The sequence below is a fragment of the Athene cunicularia genome (assembly GCF_003259725.1).
Source record: "Athene cunicularia isolate RWA chromosome 2 unlocalized genomic scaffold, athCun1 chr2_part1, whole genome shotgun sequence".
Taxonomy (NCBI): domain Eukaryota; kingdom Metazoa; phylum Chordata; class Aves; order Strigiformes; family Strigidae; genus Athene; species Athene cunicularia.
The window spans coordinates 110,029,327-110,055,987 of NW_020799095.1; the positions used below are offsets into that span (position 1 = coordinate 110,029,327).

General features: G+C 34.0%; 1 protein-coding gene across 7 annotated transcripts in view; it reads left to right on the plus strand.

The window, feature by feature from the left end:
* Positions 1 to 26,661, plus strand: part of SNTG1 (syntrophin gamma 1) — a 211,605-nt gene that overhangs the window by 108,579 nt on the left and 76,365 nt on the right. For all 7 annotated transcript variants that reach the window (XM_026842717.1, XM_026842716.1, XM_026842719.1 and 4 more), the window contains one exon: positions 21,244 to 21,282. In XM_026842717.1, the coding sequence (XP_026698518.1) occupies positions 21,244 to 21,282 (39 nt within the window). The remainder of the gene's footprint in view (positions 1 to 21,243; positions 21,283 to 26,661) is intronic.

Genomic DNA, 26,661 nt, shown 5'->3' on the forward strand with positions numbered 1-26,661 from the left:
ATATGTTGATGGTGGAAGCATGGCAATAGCAGGAAAGCAGTAGGAGTAAGAGGTCTACAGAGTATAAGCTTGGCACAATGTGTGTGTTTTCCTGAACTTAAGCCTTTATTTTGAAAAAAGTTCAGAAGTTCAACTGAAATCATGGGTTTAAACATATGTTAAAAATGTAATGCCTAATGAAACTGCTACTGAGGACAAAAATATTTGTCCTCACTTTCACTGGAGAAAAAAGAACAATAATACTTTATCTTTACAGTGCTGAATTTGAATAATTGTACAGGGATTCTGTAAGTCACTAGGCAGAGTGAGAGGAAAAAAGTACAAAACAGGAGGAAAAAAAATAGAATAATATGATCTGTTCCATTTGTGGGAAGAGTAAAATAACACCGGACTGCACTCAGTGTTTGGTAGGTTATTGAAATAAATTAGCAGCACATGTCTCATTTTTCTGGTGGATGCTACCACCAGTAAGAACGTACTGTGGAATGTTATATTATGTGAATAAATCAATGTCACATATGAATTGAACAGATTTCACTTTTTAATTTTTTAGTTGAAATACTGTGGCAGACCATCAGGATGCTCTGATGGTTGGTTAGTCATTTCGGAGTTTTCAGGGATTGTATGCTCTTAGATGCCCTGTGAATTGTATGTTACAACAATGTTTAACTTTTTGTTGGTTACTAAGTTATACATGTTTGGAGCAAATCCAAAAAGATCAGCATTAGTATCAAATCTCATAGAATGGTAAATTCTGTAGTACTGCAAAAGATACATACTGTCTATAATTTAAGAGCAAATCTCCTTGTAAACTGAAGACCAAAACAACAGATGATTATAGGAAATCTTAAAGATACTGCTCAGATAAATTGGGTGTTATCAAATAAATGTACGTTCAACTATTTTTTTTAAGCAGTATTAGGCATTCAGATGTTTACAGAGTTCTGAAACTTCAATTTTTTGTTCTGCATCCCATTCTCAACTTTTTAAAGGGAAGCCTGTAGAGGTAGTCCAATACTGATATTTAGGTCTCTGTGGGAACATTTAGAATTCAGAAAGGAATATGCTTGTAACATACTGCTGCCATTTTTCTTTTCCATATATGGTTCTCTTAAGGCACATAGCTCTTAGTGAATAAATGTAGTCAGTGCAGCATCAAATTAAATCTCTTCATCTTCCTTTTTTCAGTGTGGGATGTTACCAGTTCAACATTTAAAAACACATCTGTTTCTATATCACTGTTATCAAGTGTTACATATGGCCTTGTCTCATATTTACTTACATTTTGGGCAATTTGCTGCATGTCTTGTTTTATTTACTTGTTGCCTGTATCTTGTTGACTGAAGAATTGTGAGATATATCCTTCTGGGTGTAATGATTTGTCTGCAGAGAAATTATTAGTCTTGCCATATTGTATTGCTGGTTTTCCAATGTGTTTCATCTACACTTTTATAATGTACCTGAGTTTAAAGGACAATATCTAGCAAGTGGCAGGTCAGGAAAACAGTGCAAGAAAATAATATTTATTTGAGAAATACTTCTTCCAGGGTATTTCTTCCAGAAGAGTCACTTTCTCTGGGAAATTTGTAGCAAGAAACTTCTGTCTTCATAGTTGGAGAATTTGTTATGACACATTCTGATTATGGTGACAGCATTCATCATTAAGACATGCAGTCTTGCAGTCTTTATTTGGAATATACATTGTAAACTTCAGTTTGTCATGATAGCTTTTCAAATGAAATTAAAACGGCCTTTCTGTACCAACTTTCTAACAAATGTTAAATCTATTAATGCTATTTTTAATATATTTCCAGTTTTGCTGTACATAGTATCACAAGTCTTGCAGCGATCAATAATATCTAATAAAGATACTACTATTTGTATTCCTATAAATGACCACTGTACAGTTCTAAAATAAAATTTAAGAGAAACAATGTCCTGAGAAGCAATAAAATCAAAAGCCCTTATTTTTAAATAGCCTTCAAACAAGAGCCACTATTTACCTGTTAAATTTAAGCCTTAAAAAGGAAACCCACATTATTGCAGAGAGAATATTTTTGCAGTTTTCTATTTGATGCTGTCACACAGCAAAGAATGCACTTTATCTGATTCATCCAATTTTGTATGAAGTAAAATTAAATTGTAGCCTTGCAGTAGTACTTAAATAAAAGCAAAACATCAGAATATTTAATAAATTCTTTAATCTATGTAGGATTTATATTAAGCTCTGAGACTCTTTCTCTTCCTTCATTCCATTATTATTGAAGGCTTAAGTTGACACAATATAATAAAGACTATAATCTGTTTAGTTATGAGATGCTTTGGAGAGATGTCACACATGCTCTCAACAATCCACCCTGGTGAAAAGTAGCAAGGAACCGGTAATTAAGAAAATAAAAATAGGAAAAAAAAATCTCATCGATTTAACGGGGCAAAGAAACAATGACAAGAATAAAGGAAGTAGGAGCAGTCTGACTGGCTACTCAGGTAAGCCACTTGGGTTTTTGCAGAGAGGTAGCACATGGAAAAAGAAACTACTCATTATAAGTTGCCCTTTCCTGCCAAAATGCCAAGCTGCCCTTTCAGTAGCAGTTGGAGACTTCCAGCTCCTTTAACCTAGCTTTTGTTGTGCAGTAAACTGTTCAATATTCCACAATTGGTTTATTTTAAGTGAGAGTGGCTGTTGAATCATAAAACAGCAATAGGAACTGGGACACTAGGCAATAATAACCTTTCTTTTTGTGTCCTTCCTCTTTGCTGTCTTAAAGAAAACCAAACACGAATATCATTATTTGTATTTTAAAACAAAGTTAGCTTGTTTTCACATCCCTTTCCTATTACTCACTTTCAAAACATATTTCTAAAATGTGGGTACATCAAAAGTTTTGCCTTTCTTCCACAACCAATTAAAAAAAACCCCAAAACAAAACACAAAATTGAAACGCACTCAAAAAGCCATAAAACACTTCAGGGAATACATTATTAGTAGGCTAATGTGTTGAAAGCACTTTCTCCGTGTGGTTGTCTTGCTTCATAAAGTGCTGTAGACATCCAGCGCATTCTGATAGTACAGAGTTTATATTTGCCTGAGGAAGAGAATGGAGTCGCGTGTAGAGGCAGATGTCTGGGGGGAGAGGACCGGAGTTTCAGTCATTCTGGGACAGTTTAAAGAGGTTGGGGCAAACAAGCCCAGCTGACAGGGAAGCGGGCAAAACAACAGATGACCACTAGGCAGAATATGCTGCAGAGGAAGTGAGCCCCAAATCCCATTTCTCTGCTAACAAAATGTGTTATGAAACTGTGACAGGTTTCTTATCTCCTAAAAAACACCTCACATAGTTAAGTGGCAGGCATCTGCAGAGAAAGTCTGAAAAGTCTGAAATTATAGCCATACTGATCATCTCTGTGAGCATCAACATGAATGCAGCAATATTTGGGGCTTTTTTTCACTAGTTTGTTTATTTTAGAAATTGAGGTAATTACATACAAAACTTATTTCAAAGACTATCACTGAGGTAATGAAGTCAAAAACTGAGAATGAAGCACCACCATGTTTCATTCTCATTTCCCCATGCATGGTACTCTGTCACTTACTGCACTGAAGGATCATTAATTTATTTTGTGGATTTTTATATTTTTGAACTTTTATAATGGCCATATAAGTAGTTTCTGCTTTTTTTCTTTTTTTAAATTGTTTCAAAAATTTTTTGAACAATATTACAGTAAAAAAAAAAAATAAAAAAACCCCATTCCTAATTGGAAACTGTAGTACAGTGAAATGAAGGAAAATTTTCTTTACTGCGTTCATGGAACCACCTGAGACAAATTTAGTCTTAAATAACTCTAACTTAGAAAGTAACATAAAGCACAGCTTTCATTGACTTCTTTGCAATTGCTTGATTTTCCACCCCTTCTGATAGTGTTTCAAGTTAGGAATCCTGTAAAAGTTATTGGTCATGAATGAAAATATTTAATTTACATTGTTTTCTTGAATTGATTTAGGAACTTGCTGGCAAAAAGTGGATAAAAATAGATCTGTTGGGGATTGTAGCTAACTTAAACATGAGGGGCTTTTTGCTTTTCTGCATTTGTCCTGATTCTTCAATACAAATAACTCTGAACTTTGCTAATAAGTGAAACAGAAGTCCCCAGGATGCAGTGTTCTTCACAGAATCCTAAATTTCATCAGGGTTATTTCACTTGGGGAAAGAACAGTATGAGACCATAGAATTAAACCCTATCTTTAAGACTAAAGGAAAAAAAGTAAACTGTTTTCATATGTGTGTATCTGTGTATGTATACATACAAATCTGTACACAGAAAATAATATTTAATAGGTGATAAATGTTAAGAAGGAAGAATATATTAAATCTATAAAAAATTTATGTAACAACCTTTTATTGCTTCATTCCTCTCTGAAATCAAACCTGCAATCTTTTCTTTATGGAATAATGTCTCAGCATATATTAATCACATATATTTGATAGATATTAAAATGACTATACATTTTTATATTTGATGCATGTAATCAATTCTTTATTCCCCAATTTTGGCTTTTTATGAGACAATTATCCATTATTCCTGGGTAGTCTGTCAAGAGAGCGCTTTATGACTAAAGTGTACATACTGGATTCCTAAATCCTACTTTGATATGACATCTCCTGTGATAAGACAGGTAGTCACTATTTTTTAGGTATAAAGACTGAGAAGAGCATAAAATCTTTCTGGAAAGGAGGCAACCAGATAGTTAAAGAATGCCTGCTCATCTCATGTGTTACTACTTAATGGTTCAGTATCGTAAAATACAACATAAAATGCAACCAAGGAAGAACTTGATGCCCATTAATCCTTACACTTGCTTTTAGCTATATTAGCAGAAAGATGGTGTAAGGTCAATGGAGATACACAGTTTAGCTCTTTAGCTCTTTAACATGATAAATTCCAGTTTGATTCGTGAGGCTACTTTCTGAATGTCATAAGACAAACTTTTTTTTTTTTTCGTTTAGATCTAATTATTCAGAGGTAGATTTGAATATGTGCAACTAATCTATGTAGAGATAATTTATTTACATGTTTCGTAGGTTTCCTATGTACAGACAAGATGTCTTAATAAATAAAGCCCAGTAAAATTATATATGTCCAGATTCCAAAAATGTTTATAAATCTGTCGGTGAATGATCATGCAAACTTACAGCAGTTTTCTCCTGGGAAGAATCTGTTACCTGCCTAGCAGAATATATTGTATTCATTGTGTTTATTTCCTAAGGTGATTTTGTAAGGTAATAAAAAGGATGAAAAACTTCCTATGGTGTGTCAACATGCTGCAGCTTCTCACATAATTCAGCTGATTTAACATTGTCAAAAGAGCTTTAGCAGTTCTGCTTTTCTGGTATCTGATTGCAAAGAACTAGACTTGCTTTTTTCGACTATTTTTTTTGTAAAATGTATGAATTTAATCTAGTTTATCTAAATTTAAGTGATCTCACAGAAATGTTAGGTGTTTGCCTCTGAGAAGGCAAAATCTCCACCCAAACTCCCTACATAGTCAATGGATAGAAGAAAATGTCTTTAAGACTTGAAGAATGTGAACTAGTCCACCTAACTTTGGCACTTCTATCCCATTAACTAATACAGTCATCTCCAGAGGATAATTAAATCTCATTGAATCTACCTCTCCCACATCTAATAGGAAATGTCAAGAGGGTTCTTTAGCGTAATAGCCTACAGGTAGGAAAAGTCACCCTGACAGGAGAGGCAGGAGCTCTTCATGCTGCTCAGGTTACAGGCCTGGTGCAATCTGTCTCACCTGTGGCCAAAGGATGTGAAGAGACAGAGCAGGGCTGAGGTTCTGTTCCCCCTTCCAGAGACTGTTCTCTTTGCTATCCACTGAGCTACATGTAAAATTCACGCCAGTGCCATTGAGCAGGGCTCTCATCCAGGCTATCCAGTAGGATTCATCCAGTAGGCATATTGCTTAAGTGCAGCAGATAGGTGCTTATCTCCTACAACCTAAGTACTCTATCTCCCGTATCATGAGTGGGCACTCTGGTATTACTTACCATGACCACACTGAATAGAGACGCTTCACTCCCTATACTTAAGTGCAGCTTTTATTTTTGCAGGCTTTTTAAACCCAACTAAATTCACTAATCTCTTAAACAGTGTAATCTGCCAAACAGTTCTTTTAATATAATTTTTTAGTTTGCTGGGAACATAGAGTGGGTATACAGGCAGGAAGAGAAAGTTCAGCACAAAGTTTTGCAGCCAACGTTGCCATGAAAGAAAGAGATCAACAAAAACAGGCCTCATAGATATCTTCAACCAAGATTTTCTATATTTGTGAATATTGTAGTCAGATAAGCCTTCTTTACCCTTTCCCTTCTTCTGTTTTCTTACATCTTTCTTTGCAATCCACAGAAGTTTTAAAAACTAACAAGAATGTCTTTCAGGTTTTGAGGTTAAATTAAAATCCATGCTTCTTGAGATGCTCTCACATTACAAGAGGTGTTCCCCACCATTATGGAGTGCTGAGGCTTTTTAATTTGTGGCATAATTATTACTGCAGAACTAGCTCACATTGTTTTGGGGAAGCCAGGACAATGCAAAATAGTTTTTTGTCTTTATGGGCAATGGTCATTACTGAATAGAGGGTGTTAATTTAAATATTTGTTATTTTCCTTTTCCTGTTTGCCTTCTCTTTCACTGTGGCTGCTTGTTTCCTTAAGCCAATGATGTACCTGGAGAAAATTATAGCCTTATTATTGCATAGGGAAAATACAAGTTTTACTGGACATTTCTGGATAGGTATTTGTAAAATATTTCTTCACTGCAGTACCAACGTATAGCTGCTGTGTAGATTTAGAACTCTTACCAGCGTTTGTTGTATTGCTTTACTATTCTATTCAGAAATAAGTAAGTACTCATTTTCTCCTATGTAGTACTGAGTTTTATGGAAAAGATAGGATTTTACTGGAAAATTTCCACTGAATTGTGAATATCATTTCAGTTAAGACCGTTCATGAAGAAAGGTACTGTCAAAGAGACAAAAAGAACTGATGTTCAGACACCTGTTTTACTGTTTCAGATTCCCTTTCTGTCATACTAATGTTAGTCACTTCCACAACTATTCTGAGGTGTCACAAATATTTTTCTCCTCATCAGTTTTCCTGAGATATTCCAGATGTCTGCAAAGAATCTCTTGAAGTGTATTATTGTAAGAGGAGTCATAGAAATGCAAATGCAGATAAGAAGCAAATCTTGAAGGACATTAGCTTTATAAGTATTAAATATTATACAAGTGAAAAATGCCTACATAGATGTTTGGCCTTTCAGCAGTGAGCAATGTCATTCAACTCTACATATTATTATTATGTACTTGTTAGAGGGAGTGAATATATTATTTTTACCACTTGTTTTGTTCTTTGCCTGGCAGTATAAAGCAGGTTACCCATAAATTTATATTTTAATAGTGTGTGCATTCTATTTAAATGTTTGCCTCATTTTGTAACAGTAGCAATATTCATTTTAAAGGTTTTGGGGGGTTTCTTTACATCATAGATAGGGTGTTTCACAAGAACTATGCCCTTAGGCTCACACAATCCTTATGGAGTTATGGAGCTAAACATTCTTTTTCAGTTCCTCTTTAAATAATTGATAAATTATAGTCTGTATGCATGTTTAACATCAGAATTATTTCCTTTTGCACCAGATTAACATAAATGGATGTTAATATTGCTATATAAACATTATGTATAAATTTTAAAATACTATAGCAAAAAAAAAAATTCTAAAAGGCTGTTGACAAGCTGTTTTAAACAGATTAATTGTAAAGTTATTTGCTTAACTCATTACTATTTAGCAAAGTATGCCTGCACCTTAATTAATCTATCTACTCTTGCTGCAGTAGTATGGAGATTAGCACATTCATTTACCAAGCAGTAACCATAAATAGCATTTTCATCTCAGAATGTAATGAGTAGAAGTGAAGAAAATAAACTATGCAATTTGAGTAAAAAAGCAATAGTCACTAGGTTTGGATAGTGGCTAGAACTGTCTGAGGCTTGCAGATGGTTGTACCAGTAAATTTAGTTGCCATTTACATAGCTGGATAGGTTACAGGCCAAACTTGGCTTAAAGGAATTATAGCTGTCTGACCTCTATTTATTCTTCTGATCCAAACCTCACAGCTAATTCCCACATCATGACAATATATAACAATGTAACCACGTACAATTTTACTCATTATATATCATCTGGTTTTGTTGCAGCTTGACATAGCATTTCACTTGCTGGAAATTATAGCTTTTGTGTTCTTCTACTCGTGCTCCTGTCTTCATGTGTCATTATACCTTTGCAGAACAATTTGTTTCCTGCTTTTTCTTTTAGCCATAGGGCTATAGTAATTTTCTAAACATGTTTGTGCCATGCCTTTTTCTTTCCGGAAAGATAATGTCCAGTATTGATAACTAAAACTTCACTAGAGTAATGAGAGAATGTGTTGTAGAAAAAAAATAACATTTTGTTTTAATTTATTCCAATAATTTATGTGTCATAATGATGATTCTTCCTTTGATATTATTTTTTTAATGTTGAAACTTAGAGAAATTGACACATTATCTTGAAAAGATAAAATGCTTTATTTGCATTCATTAATTTATGACATCATGTTTTCCTCTGGATTACAAGAACTATTGATAAAGCAAAAATCTATACTTCTGATTTACCAATCTCTTTTATGGCTGAAATACAATTAGACAGAGAGTTGCTGTTCTGAAAGCTATTAACACAGGTGCACTTCCAATGGAAGATCTTAAAAAAAAAATGGTTCTTGAACATTATATACCATGTGGCAACTCTCACTTATACAGAAATATGTCATTTTTATATGGACTTGAAATTTGTTTTACCTTTCTTTCTGTTCTCTGTTGAAAAACTATTTTCAAAGATGATATTTAGCCCAGTATAATTCAATGAAAATCAATAAAAGTTCATAGTTTTCTCATAGGCAAGTCTGAAATGCACGTTAAAACAAAAGTAACCTTTAAATTTACTTGTAGTATCCTCAATGCTTGTCTTAGTCATGCTAAGCAGTTGGTAATTCATGAGAAGATGGGAAAATTCTGTTGATTATTAATTATTCAAAACTCTTCCTATTTAAGGATTACAAGCTAATATCCAAGGCAAGAAAAATATACTATCTATCTCTAATGTCAATTTAACATCATTCCTGTCAAAACTGAAATAGATCGCAAATGTAGTTTGGTTTTTAACACACTTCTTTAAAGAAAAAGAAAAAAAAAAATTAAAAAAAAAAAAAAAAAAAAAAAAAAAAAAAAGTTGAGCTTGAAAATTAATTGGTTTCTGCAAAAAAATGTACCCTACCCTTTCTGGCACTTTGACATATTCTGCCCTTTGGCCTGCCTTTCAGCTATGGTCCCACAGCTACACAGTTCTTTAAACTTATATATGACCATATTGCTCAGTATTTGAGCATTCTTTTTCAGAAATACTGGAAGATACTTGAGAAAGCCCATATTTATGATGAGAAAGCCCATATTTATACTTTTGCTTAGTATTTTATAATTAATTTTTTATTATGAGGTGAAATTGTAGATAAGTAGAAGGAACTGCATTCTTCAGTAGGAGATTAAATTCAAGACTTTTCAAGCTAACGGCTTATCGATTTGTTAAAGAGAACGAAGGTTAAGGAGGCTCCAGTCTTTCCTACTTAGAGCAATGCAGAAACTTTATTGCAAAACTGTTTCTCATTGAAAACCAACTAAGAGTATAACTGAATAAGGTGCAAGAGTAACTCTGTGATTAATCTGAATGCAGAGTACAGTTAGCCAGATTGTGTATAAGGGGGAGGGACCAGAAATATTTTACAAAATATAAGGACATGACCTTTAAATATAAAAGTACCACAAAGTAATTTTGTAGTGTTTCAAGCTAGATTTAAAATTATGTGTTATACAGATGAATGGTGAGCTATCAGCAGAAACAAATACTGTAAACCAAAAATTTTTATACCTGTCTCACAGTGACATAGAAAAATATGTATATAATTTTTTTTTTTTTTTAGTATCAAATTTAGCAATTGTGTTCATTATCATGTGAACCTAATGCCTCAACAGCTATTTTGTATTATGTCAACCAAATTATTTCATTAATGTAACACCAGGTGATATTTTTAGCTTACGCACAAGCAGTTTGTTACCTGGTGCTGTCAGCCAAATTGTCTCATAAATATTGCTGTTCTTCTGAGAGCTCTAAGAGAATAAAAGCTTGTAATTCTTTTAAACAGAAAAAGTAAAATGTGGCACAATACAACAAAGACTAGGTGTTCCTCTAATTTTATTTTTAATCCACTCAAACTAAACAAACGTGTTAGTGGTGGGGTGGCAGAAGATACAATACCTGTAAAGACTGCAGAAAGCCACTTTAGTTTCATTGCCTCAGGTAAAGGTATTTTTCTATGCCACTGGCAATTGGCCAATTTATTGAACTTTGCCAGCAGGAACTCATTTAGACCGATATGTTATCATATAAGTATTAAATGTTTTTAAAAATCACTAGTTACATTTCTACAGGGCATTAGGTTCTGTCAAGAGGGTTAATTGTCTCATGTGTTTTATATAATTGTGTAAAATTCCCCATTTCTTCTCTCATTTTACTGCCCTCTTTGTCCTATTAAATGCCAGAGTGCGAACTGCAAATGTTGTTATATCCACCAAATTGAGGAGTCCTGAAGTAATGCAAACCTTGGCAAACTGTGAACTCTTCATGGGCAAGGTCAGAAGCCTTCTGGTAGACTGTGAACATAGGAACAAAGTAGGTTTAGCTGTAGTCTTCAACACACTGCCTCTCATTTTGTTTCAGCCAAGTCAAAGTGAAAAGACCAGGTTGGCAAGAGGGACCTAAAAAGCAAGGGGCTGTGTGACAGCATAAAGAAGCAACTCAAAAGCTGTAAATAGGACTTTTAGGGGGAAGGAATATGAGGAAAGTTACGAGCTTCAACACGTAAAGCTTATACAGATCAAACTGATGATGAGAATATACATTCTGTTAGGGATTTTTCTTCCAGCAACTGCTAATGGTGCATGTGGAAACTTTAGATGGGAACCAAAACTATAGATGTTTCAGTCCAAATCTTAAACTGAATTTGTAGAAGTTATGGTTTGCAGTTCCCTTCCCAAAGAAGTCTGAGGGAGGAGGAGGAGGATGCCACAATTGTAGCATACCTGGTAGTGAAATCTTTTAAGAAATAGGTAGAGAAATTACATGAGAAAGCTGTCAAACTGTGTGAAATCTGGAATCAGAGGGTGTGGATGATTGGCAACAAGCCAAGAAGATCCACAATAAAACCTACTGTGAATGAGGACATCTGGCTAGTGAGGTTTCTACTTGTATGTCTTCTTCATAGGGAAATGGTGCCTTCTCAGGCAGCGATGCATTACAATGCTGCTCACAGTAACTGAAGTTTTAAGCCTAATGATGGAGTGGGAAAAAAAAAAAAAAACACACAAAAAAACCCAAAAAAACCTGGCAGGCTGGAAAAGCTGTGAGACTAATGATCACCCTTCCCATGAGGAAGAGATGTATTGGGCATGAGTGACTCACTCCTCTGTGTGATGAGAAGTTTGGTCTAGTGACTGAACCTAACGTTGTGGGAAGCCTTCTGTCTCCCAGGAGTTTAAATCTGAGGGATGCTGCCAAAGCCATCTAGCCAGATGACAGTTAACTGGGACTGCTCATTCATGCAGGCATGACTGATTTCAGTGTGACTTTAGGCAGACCAAAAGTGACTACAAGACTCTTAGAGGAAGGCTGAGGGGATCAGAGCTGTTGTAGTGTGCTAGTCATTCCACTTCATCATGCAGGAAAATTGTGTCCTACAATGCTCGTATGCAGAGGCAATGTTACCAAAGAGGGCTTTGGCTTCTTTGACAGTAGCATGAACATGCAAGGAAGTACAGGTGAAATGGAACTGCTTAACCTGAAGAAAAGAATAACATTTCAACTTCAGAAAAGCTACACAAAGAGCAGACTGTTTCTGTGATGAATTACATGAGAAGTAATGGTAAACTGCAACCAGAAAAAGGCTGTTTGGATATAAAGAAAACATTCTGTGCTAAGTAGAGCTGTACTTGATAATTGACTCATGCGACATTGAGAGTGCCATCGTGGTAGGACTGTACAAATGGGTTGGGCAGACAACTTTGATCTGTTGAGCTGCTTTTCAGCCACACGTTTCTATTCTTTTGTACTGTCGTAGAATGAACATATTCATATCAGCACTTGAAACTGTATTCAGAAATACTAGGATAAGACAAACTATGACTACCATTGGACTGAAGTTTTTTCTCCATTGCTTTGGCATACTGTGAAAATTTCTGAAAGTAAATACTACATACTAGATATTATATTGTCTGAATGTTATGTTGTAATGAAATTGTAAGTGAAAAGGAAAATTGAAATTGGAGTTATCTACAATATTTAATTTCCTTGGGAAATCAGAAAGTATGAAATCTGATGTTTTATATTAGGAAGATGTATAGTTCAATTTTTTAAAATTTAATAATCTGGTTTCTGCTGGAAGAATGGCATGCAGTTGCTTATTCTGCAGTAATAACTAACTGGTGGACAGAGGGATTAAGAGCTGCAGACCTGTTAATAAACCATCTAAACCAGATAAACAACCCTCTGATTGATTATTTGAATTTAGATAATTATTCCTATTGAAACCCATCCTCGTTAAATACCAATCTCATCACCTCAAGTGATACTAGGTACATAGACTACATACAGGTTTTGAGATTTGTTTTTTCCTACATGACTTTAAATCTCTTATTAGCTGCTATGAATTACCAAAATTATATCTACTTTACAAATGAAACACCCAGCCTTGATTTTTTATATATGCATATGGTCTTGTTTGTCATCATCCAAGTTTCATAACAAGCACAAATATGCATTAAAGGTCAGTCTTGGAACTACATTTATCCTTGTAAACTGTATATCAGCTTTGAAAAAAAATTATTCCACCTTCAAAAAAAATTCTTACTAGATCAATGATGTTTTTTAATCATATCTAGTACACTTGTTTAATAACGTTATTTTCCTCTTCAGTAGTTTGTATATTCAAGCATTTCTCATGGTGTTTGTACAGACAGATTGTACAGACAGGCAGGCATTATTACTGCCTTGATTTTGTGAAGGAGAGTGAACCAAGGTTTTCTTCACTGTGCTCTTACTTCAAAATCTGGTTCTTTTCTTTGCCTTAACTTTAACCTCATTCCTTTGACAAGTGCAGATATCTTGTTCCACCAGGGTGTTGCTGTTATGATTTAGTGATATGTTGAGGATATAACTGCTTCTTTTGTATATTGTTATCTACTAAACCAGTCATTAGGACCTGCTATTCCTATCATATTCTAAACTTCAAATATTATTTTGCTGTGTTCTCAGTCAAACTAAAGTATAATAACTCACGCATGCTATTTTAACTAACTCATGTAGTGGAGTTTGGAAGTTTAGGTTCCCAAAGTAAGTCAATGATAGTCTGTGGAAATGAATTGTAGATTTCTAATGCCAAGCATTATTTTCCAACCATTAAACTGTTATATTTTTCTTCTAGCAGTGAGATTTTTGAAAGTTTAGAATTTATTTTATTTTTAACATAAATCCTAATCTCTGTTTATAGAGGAAATATATATCAACAGTTAAGTAAAACATTCTGAAAAACAGGATGGAATTTCAACAAAACTTTACTTGAATGTTGAGAAGTCAGAGAAAGGTAGTAAAATGTGTATTCTGGAGGTCTCTGATAGCTTCTAGTATTTCCAGCTATAGAAGATATATAAGGTGTGTAGTTGGAAGTATTTTGAATACAAATTACTTAGAATTCATAATTTTAAAAATATTATCTAGGGAAATCTAGAAGTTATATTTCAGGTGGAAGTCCCTGATATCTTCAAAGGAAGACTGGAGTGGTCGTTGTTAGGTATACTGTATCTTTACTTAGGAATCTCTGTATGTTTTCTTAACAAGAAGTAAAATGGATTTGAATACCTATGAAGTATTCAGATGGATTTTCATTGCAAACTGTTTTTCTTTGGTGGATAGTAAAATTGTTTTAAATTGCAAATGAAAGAGGTACTCAAGAGGAACATATTTCACTATTTTGTGAGTAGATGTTTTACTGATGATTATCTATATCAGCTTTTTTACTCTTAGTGTGATTGATACTGCAGTAATTATATGCCAATGAGCAACCACTATTATGATATAAAGCACAATTATCCGGTTGCATTTCATTATCTGAAGAAGTGCTTTTTGTATCTCCTTCTCTGTCAGCTTTTTTCATATTTTTCCAATTCTTATTGTTCACAGTCTTTCTAGTAAATCTTCAGTAGAGAGACATATGTTTCTCACTTTCAGATGGGACCATAATAGCTTTTTCAGGCACTGGCTTTCAGTTGTTACCATTGTCTCTTTAATAATATGCATGTTGCTGCTTGTATTTTAATTATGGAGGTTCACTGACATGACATTATGTTGTTTGTAACACAAGTATCTTGTTTAAAAAAGCACAATACCAATATTATCATTAAGGTAATGTCCAGATTTAGGAATAGGTGTTAAATATTGCAGGATTAAATAAAGTCGTTCATCTATTAAATGAAAACTTTTTTTTTTTTTTTCCCCCTCAATTTAAGCAAAAGTAATTGCAGTCCTATTATTGGAACATCACAGTTGTGGGAAGACTATATTTTGTGCTTTTGTCCTTAGGGCTCCCACTATACTTCCATGTAATAGGCAGAAATCTAGTATTTCTTTGAAATATCCATCCATTACTGCTCGGCTGGTAGTGTTCAATGCATCACCGAATCCTTCTGAAGGAAAAAGGAAATGAAAGAATTTTGATGCTATGCGGGTTTGAAATCATAGTTCAGATGGCCATTTGTCCTTCAATAGTGCTCCTACATGCCATAAATTGATTATAACTCTCAGTATACAAATCCTTTATTTCCATGCATCAGTTCAAGACCTCTGTTATAAATTATTTCTATTCAACTGATTTTTTTTTTTTTTGGGGGGGGGGGGGAGCATTCCTGAGTCTTACTAGCCATCCTTTGTTGTCTCCAAAAGTATTTATCAAATATCTGCATGTATGGGAGTTCACCAAAACATGCAAGCTCTCTGTATGCTTTGTACAACTGGCAGTCAGTACAAGAATTTAAAAGGAAGCTTTTAGAATTATAGGACTTCTTTCCAGATGAGAAATCAAGACTGTCAGGCTTTTCTTGCTTTACTTATATGTAGGATTCAAAGGAAAACTTTTCATTTCCAGATGGATTAAAATGATCCATGAGAACTTCAAGTGCTGATATTGAACCAGAACAAAGATCCATCTTGTCTTGTGTCTGGCAACAGCAAAAGTATAGCTCTACTGCCCTTTGTGTTTCCAGACAGTTGCTACTTTGAGACCTCTTCAGTCAGCTGATAAGGGACTTCCTGAATGCCTACAGTGTGTTAACTGTCTATACTCTTTAATAGGATTTGATCTCTTTTTGTAATTTTTTTGACTCCTAAGAGGGATTTTATAACTATTATCTAAGTTGAAACTTACATCATCTTGTTTCTCACTTTTGTTCTCATCTAGAAAACACAGTGAGAATGATTCAGCCTATGGGCAGCTATAGAAACAGACTCTAAAACAGAGGTCATGTTTCTGCTTATGCATTATTCAGTGTTGTATCAAGCCTCTCCTCTACATAAATGTTCATATATTCTGTTTTTTCCCTTTCTTCCTTCAAGGAACTTAATGCTGAGTTCATTCAGGCTGAGTGAATTTACAATGCAATGCATCTAGTCTTGAGAAAAATCTGAGTTAGACATGAAAATATTAGAAATCATGACAATAATCCAAATATTTCTATCCTTTGAACCATTTAGCTGGTAAAATGTAGACAACAGACAATACAGAATGGCATCATCCCTGGTAGGTCAGGAAGCAGACATAAGTGTTGCATTAAATAGTTCCTATGCTCCTATATTTTCCAGAAGATGTTGGCAGATCACTTTGCATATCATAGTTTATATGGATTTTCAGCCTAAACTCTAAAATCTACTACACCTTGTAAAGCCAGCATCAAGAATTCTTACATTCAGACTATCAGCAGCTATACATATATTTGAATGTATTCACCAACGTATGATGTATTTCGTGTGAACTGTTGGGTGCTTCTTTCAAATTTTCTTTGATTCCCTGCTTTTTTCAATGCACGTATACTCTTGGATAACAAAATTTCACCACCTTACCGCAACTTACCTATCACATTGAGCAAAGAAAAGCCTAACAAGGACAGAAAATAAGACTAACCAACTAATAAATCCAAATGTTAGTTATATACTCTTTCTTAGTCATTCATTAACATTAGATTATCACAGCATGTTTTTTTCCAAAGTGCTCCAAATTGTAATGATCTTTCTACCTGTGCGCAATCACTTAATATTCCATTGGCATACACGAGATAAAGTTAAGGACTATTTAACGAATTTTCATTCTTGTCAAGATATTATAGTTTAATTAGCTGTTAATGAATGTAAATCAGCAGTTATGTAATGCAAACGATTAAGAAGGCTACAGAATCTAAATTGTTTGGGTAAATCCAGATATATGTCCAGCATAAATTAAAATAATAAATATTTTTTTTTGAATTGGAAAATTTCTGATAAGGAAGGAGATCTTCAAAGTTACATGGTATCTATGGGCTGAAAGAAAATGAAAGTTCAAATCACATGTGCAAGTGTGCAAGAATCTGATCTACTGTTTAAGTCAACAAAATACTGAGCGGCAGCTGTTAACCTCACGTTGAAAATGTTGCCCTTAAATCTTGGCTGTTCCTGTAGGTACTCCAAGGGAATGGTCTCTGTCAAGCTATTTGTCCTGACAGCTAACACATACTATATTATTGCTTCTTGCAGAGGACCAGTTGTGATACCGGAGACTCACACTGTCATTAATCATCTTTCCAAGTAATACATGAGAACTGTGAGCCTCTCATTTACAATACAATTTTTGAGGAAATAGAATTAAAGCAAACATGGGACACATAGAGTTTTCAAACCTATGATTGCTTCTATTTACATTTTTAAGAATTGGAAGAACCTGGAATCACTGCCCTTACCTCTAGATCTTACTGCTTTTAATGGTCCTTAGGGTGGTATGTGCTCATTGGAAGGCACAGTTGCTCATCATCTCATGAGGTTCCTATGATTACAGTGGAATAGCAAATTTTGTTAAAATAAATAGGTAAAAAAGATCAAACAAACCCCGAATAAATAGCAGTTTTGAGATCACACTTCAAAATCCTCTTTTGGAAAGTGAAAATAATTATTACAGTGTTGTTTGCTCAGAGCAGATCTGAAATAATACCTCTTACAGGAGTGAACAATTCAGTTCAGTTTCAACTGAATGTGAAAGTTTAAAACCCAGTTTCTGTGAGCTTCATCAATTGTATTACATCAGAGGACAACAATAATAAGGTAAAAATCACACAAAAAATTAGTAGTATAGAAGGCTATTCTTCCAAATTACTGCTTCTCTGACATGAAGATTGTTAAATAAAATAAAACTAAAAAAAAAACACCAAAAAAAAAAAAAACACACACACACAAAAAAAAACCAACAAAAAAACCCCCACAAAACACAATCATTGTGCACACCTGAAAGCAAAGCCTGCTCATCTGCTTGCCCTGCTGAGGAGTGATGTGTTCCATGTTCTTATTTGTTCCTTCTGCAGAGCAGTCACAACCATCACTGTGAAAGCTATCCATCTGTGGTAGCAACTTCTAGTACACAAAATTAACTGATTTTGGCTGTGATTCATTCTTCTCTATGTCTCACTTCTTTGTATCAGCTTCCTGTCCAATATTCTCCATGGTTATGATGTCCTGACATATTTGGCTAGCTGATTTTTTGGAACATATCTAGTCATATTTGTTTGCACCCTTATCACAATCAATTATGCTTCAAACCATTCCTCTATGATATCTTCCCCTAAAATCTATTCTTCCATTATTGTCTTGTATCAACACTTGCCTATTTACTAGTCAGATGCAATATAGTGCAGAGGGGGTTTTTTTGATGCCTTCTTCCTCCTTCCATGTTTAGGTGATCACCAAATCCCAAACTACTTTCTGCATGGTGTTCTTAGATTTTTTTTCCTAATCTGAATTCGTGGAAATTGAACCAGAATACAATTTCACCCCTCAGCACCTTCTTTGTGAACATGAACTAGAAGCAGGTAGTTCTTGTTAGCTTCAATTCAGTTTTCATCCTTCCTCTGTCTTTGCCTTCAGAGCAGAGTATGTTTACTAGCTGCTTCTTTTGACTCCTTTTGGCCACTCCTGATTTTTTATTGCTGTGGATAAACACTAATTCTAAATAATAAAAATTCTAAAAGAATTCTTTCAGAGATTGGATTTCTTTTTTAGGGTAATATCTGCCAGAGTGTTTTTTTAAAAAATATTATGTGCAAAGATGTGTATGGTACTGGTGTCCTCTGATGAAAACAAATGTTACTTATTTACATCAGTTACATAGTGTTGTGTGCTGTGATTGTGCTTAATAAATAACAGCATTACAGTGAGTTCAGTAACATTGTGGAAGACTAAAGGAACATTTTTCTTTTAGATAATCTTATCAGGTAATGGTAGATTTTTTTTTTCTCTTTTCCTTTGTGAAAAATGTTTAACATTTAGATTTTGATTATTAAGGGTTGGTGGATCTGGCTCATCTACAGATTAAATTTTACTCAGTGTATTTTGTAACATGCTGGGAAGAACAATGTTGACTAATGCTTTTCTTTCTGTATTCTTAACACAGTGTATGTCATAATTATAAAGATCAATGACTTCTGCTGCCTAATTGTAGAACTTTTTTTTTGTTTTTTACCTTATGTCCCATTTTTATGCTTGAGAATGATAAACATTTAGGACATTCCTAAAATAAATCACACTTAACAGTTTTTAATTCCAGGTAGAACTAAACACCTCTAATGCAGCTTGCAAACTATAACATAATTAAAAACAATGCATTTCAGGAAATCATCACCATGTTACCTGAAAGATGAACAGGACCATTTCAATTCATCAAAGTAACAATAGTCAAACAACTATGCAATATAGATACTTAGATGGTACTTTGAAAAATGATCTGAAAACTTGTGAATGAGAAAATGATGTTTGGATCATGCATTTTTACCTTGGCCAGGAACATTTAAAACTACACAAGGCTCCTAATGTACTTTATTTCTGTTAAAAAATTTAATATCTGTATATGAAGTAAACGAAAATGCCACCGAAGTATTTAATACGTAACTACAACTTGCCCCTAAAGAGGTATTTTCAGCATTTTGTTTAGAATCTTTTTCTTGACAGTGTTCTTTCATAACTGAAATTTTTCACAGTATTGGCTGTTGTTTTGCTTAAACTAGAGGGAAATACACAGTTTTGATGAGGATTTTAATAGAGTCTACTAGCACAAACAGAGATTTATCATACTGGAGGTTTATGAATAAATCTCAGAAGTCTTGAAGTCTCTGTTTTTCTGTCAAAACCCTGTTTTTCATCCACCTTTTCTTTTAAGAATTCATGAAAAAATAGTTGTTATCTCATAATGTGTGGATTTATTTTATTTTAATACTTTATCCACCGAATGTTCTAGCTCCTCTAATGCTTCCACTTAAGTTACATTGAAGGAGGAAACTGAAACTGAGGTACATGCAAGAAAGGAGGGTGGAAATGTTCTGGCACTTTTGATTCAGGATACATTTGAAAACCAACTGAAATTGCTTGTCAGCATGTTCTTGGCTGTAAAAATTATCCTTTAATAGCAAAACTGTGGGATGTCAGTGACAGACTTACAGACTTGCTCAGTATTTACATGAAGAATGCAAAGAGGTTACCACTGCAGCAAACAGTCTGTTTTTAAAATATGCAAAACACATTGCCACTCACATCTCTGCATATATAGTTGTTTTGAGATGATATTGTAAACACCAGAGGAAATTCAGTGGGGATTCTTCTCTTCTTCTAAAAAGATACCATACCTTTGGTCAAAGCAGTGTAAATGTTATACTGTGGTTTCAGGGCAATACAACTGATTCCTAATTGGCAATGTCTTTCATTTAAAGATGTGGTTTACTCCTTTACCCATAGCACCACAAAGAATTGTGTAAAGTTAACATAAAAGAGCGAAAAATAAATTCTAGGTATTAAGTATCTGTCATGAATGCACATAGTAGATTTACTAGGTTTGCTCAAAAGCTTTCAGGGCTTATGCTTAAAATAAAAATAAAAAACAAAGAAACAAACAAATTAAAAAAAAAAACCAAAACAACACACAAACAAACCCAAACCCAAAACCCAAACAAAACCAAAAACAACACCACCACAAAAACCACAGGTTTGTTCTGCTAATGGCAGGAATGGGTATGTTCCACACCTAATTCTCCTTGATTTGGACACTTTTTTTGTCATAAAGCTGACAGTGTTTATTCAGATGGAGTCAATGATCTGCAGGGCTAAGTACAAACTCCTCAAGAATCAGGTGTTCTCAGACTGGTTTTCTCCTTTTACCTAGGGCTATTGTTAAATGTTTTAAGAAAAAATTATTTGAACAGTTATCAAAACTGATTTTGCACACTTGATGTTGCACCTAGGATACAAAAGTAGAGTAAGGAATATTTCAAAGGCTGTTTCAGCCCAATTTCCCATCATTCTTTAAGGAAAGGAATTTGCTTAAATCTTGATGACTTTGGTGGATAGTAGTAAGTTGTACTGAATTATTTATATAGTTAAACACTCCATTTAATGTTATAGCTTCTAATCAGAAAAAAAAAAAAAAAAAAAAAAAAAAAAAAAAAGAAAAGATTGTAGTGTCATAGAATTCAGAAATAATTTTGCAGGTATTTTCTTTTTCTGTATTCTGAATAGCTGAATGAACCACACAGTGACAACAAAAATGTCTCATTATTCACATTAGCTTGTCAAAGATTTCAGTTTCTTTACTGCAGGAGATTTTCAGAGATTTTCATATATACACCTAATTTGGAAGGAAGTGTCTGATATATGTCTCTAAAATCCAATGAAATCCAATGTTTTGTTTTGTTTTGTTTTGTTTAGTTTTTCTTCTAATCACTGAGTATTAATCTATTTTTTTATTCATTTTTATAGATTAAAAAAATCAACAGAAATTTTCCCGTAAACCAGCAGGTAAGAAAAAGAAAATTTGGGGTTGTTTCATTTGCAGTTCTCATTTCAACTGTATTTAATTTTGTGGTAGCTGTGCATTATTCTAGCTCAGTAACTCTCAGTAGATTTTCTTTAGAGCATACCTAGATGCCTCAGAACAGTGGTTTTTTTTTTCTAAAGTCAAAGGGAGCTAGAGTGTTTGGTCAAAGTAAAATCATGCGTAATCTTTTCAAATAAACCTATTTAATGCACATATATATATATATCTTCAGATTGCATCTTATGCATTTTACCATTTTACTATAAAAAGGGGAATGGGATTGTTACACTTTACAGAATTAGCCAGTAGCCATCAATGTTTTAAAATACTAAAAATGTATGAATTCTATTATCTAAATGAAGGCATAAAAAATAATATTTGCACAAGGTTATGGAGCACACCAGTAGCAGAATTTAGAACAAACTGAGTCATCTGACTGTCTCCAAGCTCATCCATTAGCAGTCTCATATTACTGGAAGGCACTGCAATGTCTTATAAAAAGGGAGCAAGATTCCTTGAATAGAGATGGTTTCTTGCAAAATGCATCTTGAACACAATTGCTGCTCTTCTTCTCTACAGCTGTGTATCAGGTGATTGGATGCATGGAACAAAGGGATAGAGTTCTGTGTCTTGAGGAATCTGTTCTTTCCACAGTTATTTTTTATTTCTAAAGAAGCAAACCTACAGGCAGCTCAAAGTTAAAGGCTGAAATTCTGAGGTTCTAGTTGCTAGAGACCATAGTAAGAATGGACAACAGCCATGCCTCCTCTAAAGGATCAACATGTATTTTACCAAACTTTTGAAAAAAAACCATGAATAAAAATATTCATAGTAAAACTCAGTATGCTGTAAAGTGAACAAAGATTCATTTGGAACAAAGTCTCTTCCCATACTACAGTAATGCCCCTCATTCTGTGATACAGCAAAACAGTAGAAAATGTGGCCATTTGGGGTGGGGGGCAAATTATCACAGACTACAAGTCAAGTAAATTAAACCAGTTAATTAAGTATGCATGCGTTGTATATCACAACTATTACATAATGGGCATTTCTTTTTAAGAAACTTGTAATAAGGGGAAACAGAGAAGTGTGATTCATCAGAAGGAACCAATTACTTCCACATAGGAGAGAAATATTTATAGGACTGAGCTGTAAGCTTGACTTCAGGAGGACAGATTTGAGGAATAAAAGTGCTTTCACCTTACACCACATCTTCTGCCAGACAACATATTTCTCAGTTCCTAGTGTCTGGCCCAACTTTATTAATATAGAATTATTAATATGGAATTGTGCTGTGTGTAACTCACAAGAGGGGACAATATTACTATTTAGTTTGCTGTTTTCTTCATAAGAAGGTCCACACATCATAATAGTAACAATATTATTATTCTTAATAATAACAACTAAATGGGTATACATAAATGAAGTTAGAATAAATTAAACATAATAAACAATTAAATACATTTTTATTTGCCCTTGATTCTCAATTCTTCATCTGCACTACAATTACTCAGGTTTTTATATCACTCTTGCATCCTGAAGTCACAGAAAGGAAGTGGTTTGTCGCATTCAGCAGTTGAAGATAACACTTGCATTTGGGCATTTCAGAACAGTTTCTATAACATCAGTTGCTGGCAGTGGTAAAGAAATGCGCCTATCTCAAAAGGAAGGACAAAATAACTAGTGAAAACCAAATAGTTAACTTGCTCCATTTTCACCAATAATTTGCTCTGAATTTATCTCTTGTCTTTTCTCTGAAAAAAAAAAAAAAAAAAAAAAAAAAAAGAACAAAAATATAAACAACAGTTATAATATCTCACCAGGCTAACATATTAATTCAGTGATCTATGCTGTTTTGGAACTCTTTGCATGTGTGGTCAGTAAGGCGTTTTCCTCTTCATTAGAATTCCAGTGGAAAGCAGAAATAAGTTTCTTGGCTTGAATAGATCGTTACTCATGTTATCTGTTAGGGCAGCCTGAAATTAATGTGTTTTTCTCTCATCAGCATCAATCACTATATTCCAAAGGAATTACCATGGACCATTTCAAGAAAGTCAGCCAAAAGTTCAAACTGAAAAGAGAGAGGCCTATGTGTTGGGCAGTGAGATTGTTAAAGCCTCACTGCCCATTAAATACCGGAAAAGAAAAAGGTTTATTGATCTGTGGATGTCTTGAAATTTTAAAGAACATTAATTTCAAAACCAGACTCCTTTTTGGGTTTACCTTATGAAATATGGTTTGGGTTTTTTATTGTAGAAGGAGCTAGGAATTTTCACCTAATTTAATAAGGTATTTCTGAGAAGAATCAGAAGAGACAGATGTAACGTTAGTTTCTGTCTTCTGTTATGCAGCAAACTTTAACATGATATGCAGGGAAGGAACGTGTCTTTTTACTTGTTACGTTAACACATCATTATTTATCTGAATGCTAAATTATCAACTTGAATACTTTTCTCATCTTGACATTTATTTTAATAAAATGCATTTTTGTCTAAAAGTTTGAATAGCTACTTTTGACTTCTTTTGCAAGCACATCATGAACTTGATCTTTGAAACAGATCTGATTGGGATTTTACTTCTAAATGTTTCTTACAGTATATTTTGCCTAAAATGATTAGTCCAAACTACAAGCATGTTATCTGTTCAGGGTGGAAATGCCTCTGTGTCGTCTTGTACACCCTATGCATCTTGTTCAATAAAAAGCAGTAATAAGATAAACTGACAGTTTCTAAGCACCTATAATGAAAATGTTTTTTTAAAAACCATCTATTTGCTAAGAATTTTTAGAGTACTATCTTTAATCAGTACAGGTTAAAAAGGTTTATGTGATCATGTGGCTTTACAGTTCTCCCTCAGTGACAAAATTTCTACGGTATATTTTACATTTCTTCCCTGTATATCTAAAAGATTACTGATAAATTTCAGTATTTAACCTTTTTTTCTCAAATATCCTCCTTTACTAAGGGAATTAATATCTTTCTCACATAGAGATATTACTAGTATCAAAAAATCATGTGAAGGGTTTGATTTTACACCTTTGTCTATCTAAGAAAAATTTTCTATAGAATTTTCCATCAACAGTGGCAACATTGCAAGTTAATGCTTTGACTGCTGTCTTCATCCTATTACGCTTAAAAAACCCTCCATACTTAATTTCACTTAACAAATACCCAGGGGTTTTTTAAAGAGCACTATCAAGGTAATTGAAGTTTATTTTCACTTAGAATTTTTGTATATGTATGTGCATATAAAGGAGGTAAAGCAGTTGACAAACTAGAGTCAAGGAACCAATTTAGTTAGAATACCTTTAGGAATGTGTTCTTAATTTGGAGAGGAAAATATCAGCACAGATAGATCCATTAGCATTACAATGTAGAAACAAATGAACATACATAGGTATGGAAGCTGCTGTAACACTGACAGTGTTATCCAAATCTGCCAATGTTGCAATAAATTGGAAAGAGAAAACGTGATTAGAAAAGACTTGACTGCACATAATGTAGCAGCTTTCCTTCAAGGAAATTGTGAAAGTAGGTTTGTCTGAAAAATTATTCGAAAAATAAGATACATTTATTGAAAACTGAAAGTTCAAATATGATGAGTATCAATAAGAATGTGATAATTATATGGACAGCATGAAAAAATAAGAAGTTTTGAGAATGGTGTTTAATAGTGGTGAAAAGGTGATGAAAAAAATGCTAGAAGACCACACAGACAAAATATTGAAGAAGATTGTGGGAGAAAAGGGAAATAAAGCTCTTAACTGTCAATGAAAAGAACACCTGAAGGTGGTAAAAAAATTAGAAAATTGGTTGTGTTTTCTATATTGGTACCATATGCACAGTCTACATGTAGTACCATCTATGACAATATCAGCAAGTAGTTGAGGAAAAAAAATAATTAAATAATTTGGTACTGAAAACACAATGCATTTTTAAAATATAAATTAAAAATAATACTATGGCATAGGCAAAATTTTCATAATTCAGAGGAAAGAAAATAAAGACCTCATAGCAGAGGCACGAACAATAGAATATTTCAAGGTTTCAGCCAGAGGCTTCTCTATTTGATCAGCCAAGATGGAAGAGGAAACACAGTTACGTTTCCTTTTCTTGGAACTCATCACTGCCGTTCAGCTGTTGCACTGATTACAGCAAATGTCAGTTCCTGCAAGAGCCATCATTATGCAGGTGAGTTCTGAAAGGTGACATCATCTTTTCTGCTAACCCCTTCCCAACAACAGGAAAATACGCCCTACCTCAGTAAACGGTGGTGGTGTGTTGAGGACAGGCACTGCCCATTCCTTTTCAGTTCCCAGTTACCACCATGAGTTTGTGGAAGTGCTGATCTCAGCTGAAAATTGACTTGATAGCATTTAGGGAAATCAGTATTAGATAGTCTTTCTTACAAAACTTTCTCGTCTTTCTCAGAGTGGGAAATCAAATGTATTGCCTCCAGCTACTGGAGATTTTACTACACATTATACCCCTCATTTTTTATTTGAGTTTTATTGAGATTTACCACTTACTGATTGTCATGCCAAGAGGATGAATTGGTTATATATAGTTTAAGTACGCAGTGGAGTTTAAGGTATAGATATAAATCTTAGTCTGACTTTCAGATCACCTCCTCCCGTCCCTATGTGTACAAGTAACTACAATGTTTATAAATTGCAGTTGGTAATGTCTTATCTGCCCGATTGCACTTCTTTTACTTAACAAGCTAGCAGTACAAAGCAGATTCAGTACCTAGCAAGTCCGGGGAGCTCATTTCCCATTTTATTGGATTATGGCTGTTTGCATACATTCACAAATGCAATAAATAAGCTCTTGCTTCCCTACTACACAGACAAAAGTTGAATCTCAGGTTTTCACATGAAACAGAGGTTAGAATATCTCGACAGAGTAGTGTATTTCAGACTTTCTTTTCTCATGCTGTATGTCTCATCTCTATTTAGATAAATTCAAAGCTATAACCCTTCACCTTTCATTAATGCTGAATTCACAAAAAAGGATAATGGGTAAGAATGCTGTAATCCTTTAAGTTGAACACTCTTTCTCTTCTAAACACAGTCAGCACAAGCATTTATGAAAGATTTGTCTTCTCTCTACAGAAGATAAGATACTCTAGTTAAATAATTTTCATTATCATTTTTAAGGAGAATCTTTCCCTCTAGAATTACTTTGCATTTATGGGAAAAGAATTGTCAGCTGTCCTGTTAACAGTTAACCGTTTATAGTGAAAATTAATATGAGAGTGAGACAGAGTGTTTCCATCTCCACAGCTGAGTCTAGCTCAGTTTTAGATCATGTCATAAAGAACTAATGCCACACTAAGGCAAGAAACTGAGGTATAACTGT